The sequence below is a fragment of the Asterias amurensis genome, chromosome 18 (genome assembly GCF_032118995.1).
Source record: "Asterias amurensis chromosome 18, ASM3211899v1".
NCBI classification, from domain to species: domain Eukaryota; kingdom Metazoa; phylum Echinodermata; class Asteroidea; order Forcipulatida; family Asteriidae; genus Asterias; species Asterias amurensis.
This window is the reverse complement of record NC_092665.1, coordinates 10010221-10019511: the sequence shown is the minus strand read 5'-3', so window position 1 is coordinate 10019511 and position 9291 is coordinate 10010221. Positions and strand designations below refer to the sequence as shown.

Below are 9291 nucleotides of genomic sequence, written 5' to 3'. Positions count from 1 at the left end.
CCCTCACCACCAGTATGGAGAAGTCTCTGGATGGTTGCTACACCAGGATGCTGCGTATGGCCCTAAACATCCCCTGGCAGGACCACATGAGAAACTCCAACCTGTATGCTGGCTGGCCAAAGGCCACAGAGAAGATCTGTGAACGCCGCCTCAAGCTCGCTGGGCACTGTGTCCGCCACTCGGAGCTTGCCGCTTGCCCAACCATCCTCTGGGAGTTCACCCAAGGCAAGGCTTTGCGTGGGAGAAGATGTCTCTCCTTTGTAGACACACGAAGCAAGACACCGGCTTGACTAGCGCTGAGGAACTACGCTCCTGCATGCTGGACCGGAACATCTGGAGAAAAATCACTGAGCAGGCTCGAGCTTCTAGATGGTGCTCGACTTGATGATGACGAACAATCCACATCGAGCAGAAATACAAATGAAAAGGGAGGGAGTGTAATATTTATCAGCTGGTATTTAATAAAAAACTATAGGCGCACTGATCGTAATAAGTCATCAGTCAGACACATTGTACCCACAATAGCTGGTAATTATTTGTATGTGGCGACTCATACATGCACAAATATATGATCGCATGGCTCCACCGCTTCGTTGCAGAGCTGTGTATGGAAAAATAGAAGGACCTGGCGTCGATTTCACCAATTTCATCCTAACGTAGGATTAATCTTAGGACTTAGGACGAGTTTAGTTCCCTATCTGAAGACGTAGGACGCATTGAACCCATCATAAGTTAGGACGAGTTACTCGTCCTATTAAACTCGAGATAGGATTGATCCTAGCGTTTCGTGAAATCGGCTGCAGTTTTCTTAAGTGTTTATCTGGTTGCTGGACGCCTTTTTTGGTTCAAACACAGCACAATCTAATTGGCAGTAGGCCCTGTAGTCTGGCACCATGTATGCGCTGAAGCCTGTTTTTGACCAAAAATGGCTTGTAATTGAAAGTTGTCCCGACTCTCTAAATATTAGGCTCTGGTTGTAACCCACGAGTTATTTTTAAGTCAAAGTCGAAAAAGGAAGGACAACACAAATTGCAAATTTTAAGGACTGTAGGCCTATGGATAATTGTTCTCCTTTTTTTAATTGAATGCTCAGAATGAACGCTTAAATTTCAATTCCTGCAAATAAAGTCACGAAATTGATGCAGCTTTTTCACAGCAGTTAAAAAACAAAGCTTTAACCTTTTTAAAACAAATAGTTTGATTAACTAGAATTGCATTATACTAGACACATCTTACATACTTACCACAAATGGAATGCCGTTTACAAAAAACTCCACTGTCACCATGATTGATACCAATATGCAAATTTGCCGATTCTGTGTCTCACGTGACCCCTGCACGGCTGACGTCCTTTCACCCGTTTCACTCTCTATGACGATCTCCGGAATTGACTGTTTGAATTCCGGCCCCTGTGCGCCCTCTAGTGGCATCTGCCTGAAGAACAAATCGACGATGATAGACGTGACTGAAGCCGTTCCTACAGCGAAGCTCCCTAAGATAATCACAACGATGCACACCGAGTAAACGTAGCCTCCAATGTTTGGGATGACGCTACATCCTAAAGTTATCTTTGAATCATCCACTGGCCAAACTAACAAAGGTATGGTCCCAATTGAAAGTCCGAATAGCCATATAAACGAAACCGTCCTCATGCTCTGTTTAGCTGTATTGTGGATTCGGTAAGAGCTCGGCCACTTCAAGGTCCACACACGATCCATAGAAAGAAAACAAATCTGCAAAGAGTTTACAATTTTAAAACTTATCACGCACCACACGAGGAATTTACAGGCGCTCTCCTCCCATGGTTCCTGGCCAATAATAACGGCCGCATAGAGCAATAAAGGCAATACCAGCGTGAAAAAGTGCGCTAAAATGAGCGAGAACAGCAGGACATCCGGGCTCTTCCAACGCTTACGAGTTGATATGGCAAGAAGGCAGACGATATTTTCAAAAGCGATGGCGGGAATGACAATAATCCAGATGATAGAGTTGCTGTACAATATGTCGTTGACCGCCATTATCCTTACAGCGATTTAAGTTGGAGGGAATCAAGAAGTTGTTTACCGTACGTCCTCATGCATTGTGTGCAATGACGGGATCAATCTGTAACAAAACAAATAATAACGAACATAAATAAATACAAGATGAGTTTATCCACATATTATTATGATATGATTCATGGATCTGATAAATTGTGAACATTTACTTTTTTGCTGAAAATAAGTGTAAGGATTATCGTGTGTTACACTGCCAGTTGGCAAGGTTTTAACAAACTACTCTCTGCGGAAAGAACTTGGTTCAATTCCCATAACCCTGACTTCTAAGAGAATACATTTTTGGAAAAGAAAAGGGCAAGGTGGTGTATCAGCTGGATTTGTTACAACATAGACTGGTCCGCTGTCTCATGAGAATTCCCCATTGACTCATAGACACTCGAGCCTGAGGCATCCGTGTATTAAAGAGGACAACATAAATGATACACCTGACCCCATCCGTCCGTGCAAATAATCCTGGGTCGGGTCCGCGCCTGGAATGGTGGGTTGCAATCTCTAAACCATAATAGAAGACTATGGGATTCGGTTATTTTATCCATCGGTATAATTATGACTATATCTTGAGATAAGTATTGTCAGCTGTTAAATAGCAGGGTTTTATTATTACAAATAGACGTCTCAAAATGGAGTCCTAAATGGACTCTTGCGCACTTCATTGCGTAGTATCCTTTCACCCCGTTCACACAGCACAACGACTTCACGAAGATCAACCAATCACCCCGATCCCAACAAGTTGCCAAGTCGGGGTATGATCGCCGTCAAAATCCAGCAATTTGGCAAATTGAAGACTCCTCCACACTTTACTGCTTCTACGTAAAAAGTGTTTCCGACTCGCTGCCACTACGATTACTTAGGATAACACCAAGACCAATGCTGACCTAGCAATTTTTCCATCGTAGAGGCGGCGTCTATGGGTGAACGGGGTATCAGCAACAGCCGTAGCCGAAATGTGGCCAGGGGTGGATTTCACAAAGAGTTAGGACCAGTCTTATCTCGAGTTAGGACCGGTTACTCGTCCTATAACTTAGGACTATCCATGCAGTTTTTTCATCTCCTAGGACTAGTCCTAAGTTAGGACTAGTCCTAACTCTTTGTGAAATCGACCCCTGCACAGCTTTCAGCTTGTGAAAGAAACTAAACAGAGTTATTAACAGGTCGGTTCGGTCTACTATTAGATCTCGACTTACACATTCAATACACGCTACGCGAGTAAGTTGTTTCCGCTACGCATTATTTACAGGGGACCTTCTGTGTTTTATGAAAAACAGATTATAGGGCATTATACTAATGGGGGCAAGACATACAGTTGTACGTTTCTGTAATAATTCCCCAAAGTGTGTAACTGTCGCAGAACGATAAAATAGACTGACAAATCCTTTAAAAAAGGGTTGATTGGTGAGAAGTCGTCTCCAAAGTGTACAACTATACAGTAAGCATCTTTTGTTTTTGCTGAAGGACATTTTCTTGATCAATTTTACGAAATAATATTATCCCAAATAAAGGATCATTGTATGTTGTATCCCGAAATGGTTTATGTTTGAAAATTGTTTTAACACCTTTTATCTGTAATCCTTTCTAAACCACATTTAATCCGACAAGCAGCAATTTTTGAAAAGACTTCAAAATGAGTGGAGAGAACATACACAAATTAAGAGAAAACAAACAAACACAACATGCATGCCCTAGAACAATAGGACCAACTGAACTGAGCTATGTAAATACAATGATTTGACCTACTCAAGCACAAACAAAATGTGAAAGGAAATTTATTTTTAAGAGCCATCCGTAAAATGCAATGAAACTGAAATCTATTTAAAGCTAGTATTCGTTTTATGAAAATCAATAGTATTTTTAACCATTTATCTTAAGTACCTCTTAGAAGGGTACTTTATAAAAATAAACACAGTCGAAAGCAAGAAACAACAATCATCTGTAGGTTTCTTGTTGTGACTAATAAAATGCACTTGGCCCTTTGTATGTGTACACCATTGATAGGGTGAATAGCCATCCAGTGTGAATTAGAGGACAACGTGCTCGCTTGTATCCTTTGTGCGGCAGAGACAAACACGGCGTCCGTTTTCCCTCCGGTAGAACGAGAAAGAGGAAGACAGAACGCTGTATAGAGATAGGCAGAGAAATAGAGGCGTTTGTAGCGGTTGCTATAGCAACGTGGTATGACGTCACACGAAGGAAAGTGTATTCGCGGGTCACCGTGCAGCGGTTATGTTACAGAGGGCGAACCTTGAACCTATCCTTATGACATTTTCCATTGCAAGATAAGTTGTGTTGCACATTACACAGCGGTTCATTTCTTGAGAGTGAACTAAGCAGTGCTTAATTGTAATGCTCAATAAAACAGGCCTTGGAACTACGCACGCAAAGAGAGTGACAATACTACCTCGTAGTTTCATTAGGAAGCAATTTAATAAGTTTCAGTAAAAATGTTGACCCTCGCAAGTCAGAAGATCACGATCTTGCAAGGTTAACGTTTGATAATCACCTTCTTCTGATGGTTTACTCCTTCTTGAGAAGGACTCATTTTTATCTTAGATCTGCAGTCTACATTGAAAGATAAATGAATGTAGGCAACCGAGTATATTCCTCTCTCTCTCTTCACGGACACTATTATTATTATTAAATTACAAACATATTTTATATCCCAATCATGGGCTAAATTACAATCATATTTGTATAAGGTAGTTAAAGGATATACAAACACACAACACAAATAATCTTAACTAATTAAGTACACGAGTCAAACAATACGACTGTGTAGGCAAATTATATTGACACATCAAAGAGACAACAATTGTTACAACCTTCGAAAGGGATGGGTGATTTGAAGGGATAAATAGACTAAGGCCTTTTAGATATTTAGATGTAGGTTGTTTCAAAAAGTCAGTTCGTGAACAAGTCATTTTGTTGTTCTTCAACTTGAGTTAGTATTACAATCCGCGGCTCGATGGGCCAGTAGTCTGGTTCGCCTTTGATGTAAAGAGAATCCATTAATTATATTGCACACAAACAGGAAGCAAGACTTGGCTTGACGAGGCTTGTGGCACATTGTTCTCTCAAGGTCAATGTCATGAGCTTGTGGAGAGAATCCGTTGAATTATGCAAACAATGCTTGACTAAGGCCCTGTACAGCGATATTGCCCTCGACATGTCTGCTCAGCTAATGCCAGGAATGTCTTGAGTCAAGCATTATGTGGATGTATAGACTTTAAACACAACTCACTGTCTTTTTTCAGTTAAATTTATTATTAGGGCCTACACATTACGTTAAAAACATAAAAATTGCCTTCCAGTGTCCATCAATGTGATAAAAACACAGAATTTTTGAAAAATGAATATATAAACAACAACTACGGGAATAAAAATATAAACGGAAAAACACATCACAAAAGAGGAACAATAAAAGAAAACAACTTTTTTTCCCATTATTTAAAAGTACAAATGAGGCCAACAAATTTGAGAGTGATGCCAGTAATCCAGGAAAAGCAGAAAGAGAACAAGAGCAGGGGATGATCTTTTGAATTTGGAGTTGAACAGGTGGCAAGCATAAGGCAAGAATAACATTCTGAAATGCTTAGTGCGGATGGGGGAGGATGACTTTGTTGACAATCACTGAAGAATGAAGTGGATGGGTAGGATCTTTGATAATGACACAAATCAACATTCTTAGGGATAACAGCCTATCTTAAGAGAAATTGCATGGAATAATATTAAGTATTGAATATTTCAATTTACTTTCTTCTTGGTATATTTATGGAACATATTCTATTACTTTCAATCTGGATGCCGGGTTATCATAAAGCAGCTTTGTTTTCGAGTATCAACTACTGCCGAGATACTAGTTATGAACGCAGCCCGTGTAGTACTCGAGTATACGTCGAGTACTCGGGCCATTCAATAGGCTACTGGTTTAAAAAGTGCAAGCGTACCGAGTCCAACAGCCGAGTACCTAGTTGGCCTCCCTACATCTCCGAGTACGAGTACGAATGTAATATAATACAATAACTACAAATTGAAATATAAACACGTTTCTTATTGTTGTCGTTGTTATTGTTGATGCTGTTGTTATTGTTGTTGCTGCTGTTGTTGTTGTTGCTGTTGTTGCTGTTGTTGTTATTATTTTGTTGATGATGTTGTTGTTGTTGCAGTTGTTGTTGTTGTTGTTGTTGCTGCCGTTGTTGTTGTTGTTGTTGTTGCTGCTGTTGTTGCTGTTGTTGTTGCTGTTGATGTTGTTGTTGCATTATTGTTATTTCTTTTATTATTGTTGATGCTGTTCTTCTGGTTGCTGTTTTGTATCCAAATTTTATAAAGCTGTCAAGCGGAAAATATTGGTTGAAAAAACATCTTTGCTAAGTAAATATTGAGTTTGGCACCAGTCACATTATGTCAATAAATGTAATTTTGGCTGGTGAACTGTGTTTTTTATAACATTTTGTAAGATATGCTTAGCAAGATTTGTGCTCACAATTTTATATAGATGATTCCAGTTGTGTTACAGCATACATCAGATATTGACCATAGTTCATTGTACATAATTGAGTTGAACTTTCGTTTTGTATAAAAAGGACTTTACGGATCTTGTAGAGAAAAATAATGCAAAGAAATCTGCTGCAAATAGACGATTGTAGATAAACAAGATACCGAGTAATAACAGCTCTGTCGTGCAGTGCACACTCACCCTATAATGTAATCCGTTACTTCCCAACTGTGATTATGTAGATAGACTTCTTAGCGGTTTTCTTTTAAAATCTCACACATGTTGTGTTTCGTGCGTGGAACAACAAACCAGACAGCATAAAAATAAGTTTTTTATGGAATGAACTGCTGCGTAGAACCACAGAGAATGGATTTCCTTCATCCCTTTATAGTAGAACTACAAAGTTTATATAATATTGTCGAATCTGTTATGGATGATACATCGTCTAAAATATTACAAAACCGCATGTTCATCCAATGGCATCGTTTGACTCCTATGATCTCGGTCATGTCATATTGTTGCTGGTATGCATTGTGTTTATTTTGGTATGCACAGTTGCTGGTATAGGCCTACCTATCTACAGTAGTTACACATTCAGTTAGCTACTGTCTAAATTATTTGACCTCAACATCTATATCATAAGTGTGCCTTAATTCCTTTGAAAGTGTCGTGTTTGGACGAGATAACGCAGAATAACTGTTTCATGTTGTTTTGGGGGCACGCTCATTATGTGCTTATTAATGATTGTGTGAATCAAAAGATGGAAGGGCATTCTTACCCGAATAATGGCAAATTACAGAATGAATGACTTTCTGCTGACAATTCGCACTGGTATCCAGTTTACCAAGTAATCTTTCTGATTTGCAATAGTATGTAGGTGTGTATCGCGACAACGCTGTCATGATACCCGCACCATTATCTGGCATTTTGTTGGTGCTGCCAATAATGACGTATACAATAAGCAGGACAGCATAGGCGAACGAACCGCGGGTTGGCAACTGCAACCTCAATTCGACCAAAACAGTGGGGACAATTTCAAATCAGACAAAACAGAAGAAAAATTGACAGAGAAATCCCATATTGTGTTTGGATAATTGTGTCATTAGCTGTGTAAAATTTAGGGCAAATCGAATTCTTTGCACACTAACCAAAGAGTCACCCCACACCAAATACAGTAGCTGCTTGTAATGTTAGTGCACATACATCGTGAATGTCAACAATGCACCAGACTATGATAACTGAGTCCTACGAGTGTTGGTTTGAATCCTGGTATTATTAGGTAAAAATCCCTTAAAGGAACACGTTGCCTTGAATCGGTCGAGTTGGTCTTTGAAAAGCGTTTGTAACCGTTTTTTATAAAATGCATATGGGTAGAAAGATGTTGTAAAAGTAGAATACAATGATCCACACAAACATGCCTCGAAATTGCGTGGTTTTCCATTTACCTCGTCGACTAACACGTCGGCCATTTATGGGGGTCAACATTTTGACTCCCATAAATGGCCGACCATGTTAGTTCGCACAGTAGAAGGAAAACCACGCAATTTCGAGGCAAACTTGTGTGGATCATTGTATTCTACTTTTAAAACATCTTTCCAACCATATGCATTTTATAAAAAACGGTTACAAACGCTTTTGTTTTGACCAACTCGTCCGATCCAAGGCAACGTGTTCCTTTAACTATAATTACTTCCAACCATCCAGGAGTACACGGGCATCTGCGAAGATAGAGAGTAATAGTACGACTTTTAAGCTACAATTAAAATGACTAACGGGGTTTGTGATGTATTTTCCTCTGAATACAGTCCTGTCCTCTTCGGTCAAAGGAAATGTACATCTGCATTGCCATTTGAAAGCAGTTGTACCCTTATTTTCTCCAAGTGATTGTTATTTCATTCTGGGAAAAGTAAGTATATAGTTACATAGTGCGCTGTACATTAATCTGTGCTCGCTCGGTAGTTCCCCGAAAGATCGTAAATGAATACTGAGTGAAATGAAGCGGGGGCGAGTAAAGCTTCTGTACCCCCTTGTTTCAAGCTCTTGTTCCGCGGGTTTTATAAGTACAGTCTCGCATTAGGAGAAAGGGCAAAACCCCGCGCAGTTAATTACAGGAGACAACTGACCTGGCACGGTGATGTTTTGCATCTACGTCCGTTCACTCCCCTACCAATGGGGAAAATGGCCGCACACTTCCGATCCAATTAAATGACCATTAGAGTGATGCGACTGAGCATTTGATAAAATTGCCGGATGAGGAGAGTTGGACGATTCTGTCCGCGAATGATGACTGATTAGAATTGACTTAATTGGGTTCTGAAATGGGACGGATTGCTAATTTGAATTTTTATCAGTTGACTGGGATTTATGGGTTTACTTGGTTACCGTCATGGTAGACGTTCTCAATGGGATAGATTCCGAATTTCAATGATTTAGTTTGGTGGCGATAGGGTTGTGGATGGGAACGGGTGTTATTCCTAATGTATAAACATTTTATTCAGTTTTGGACACAGAGAAAGTTATCATATTAACCACATGGGATGGTTTGATCACTTGATTATGGTTCCAGACTGGGACATATTCTAATTTCGGATGTGGGAGAAGAAGGGAGGTGGTGTCCGATTAATTATGACTGATTAATATACATGTAATTGGATACAACTATAAAACTGACCATGTGTGGCCAACGATAGACGTGAGCAAAGTTCTGTTCTTGATTTGTCAATTAATTATGACAATATTGGGGAT

General features: G+C 39.8%; 1 protein-coding gene across 2 annotated transcripts in view; it reads right to left on the bottom strand.

Annotated features, from left to right (window-relative positions):
• LOC139950573 (uncharacterized) overlaps positions 1-9291 on the bottom strand; it is a 45547-nt gene that overhangs the window by 12066 nt on the left and 24190 nt on the right. Inside the window, exons 1-2 of one of the 2 annotated variants that reach the window (XM_071949323.1) lie at positions 6748-6821; positions 1245-2103 (exon numbers count right to left, since the gene is read on the bottom strand). In XM_071949323.1, the coding sequence (XP_071805424.1) occupies positions 1245-2018 (774 nt within the window). In that variant the 5' untranslated portion in view covers positions 2019-2103; positions 6748-6821. Of the gene's footprint in view, positions 1-1244; positions 2104-6747; positions 6822-9291 lie in introns of those variants that run through there. The other variant, XM_071949322.1, reaches the window with a different exon arrangement.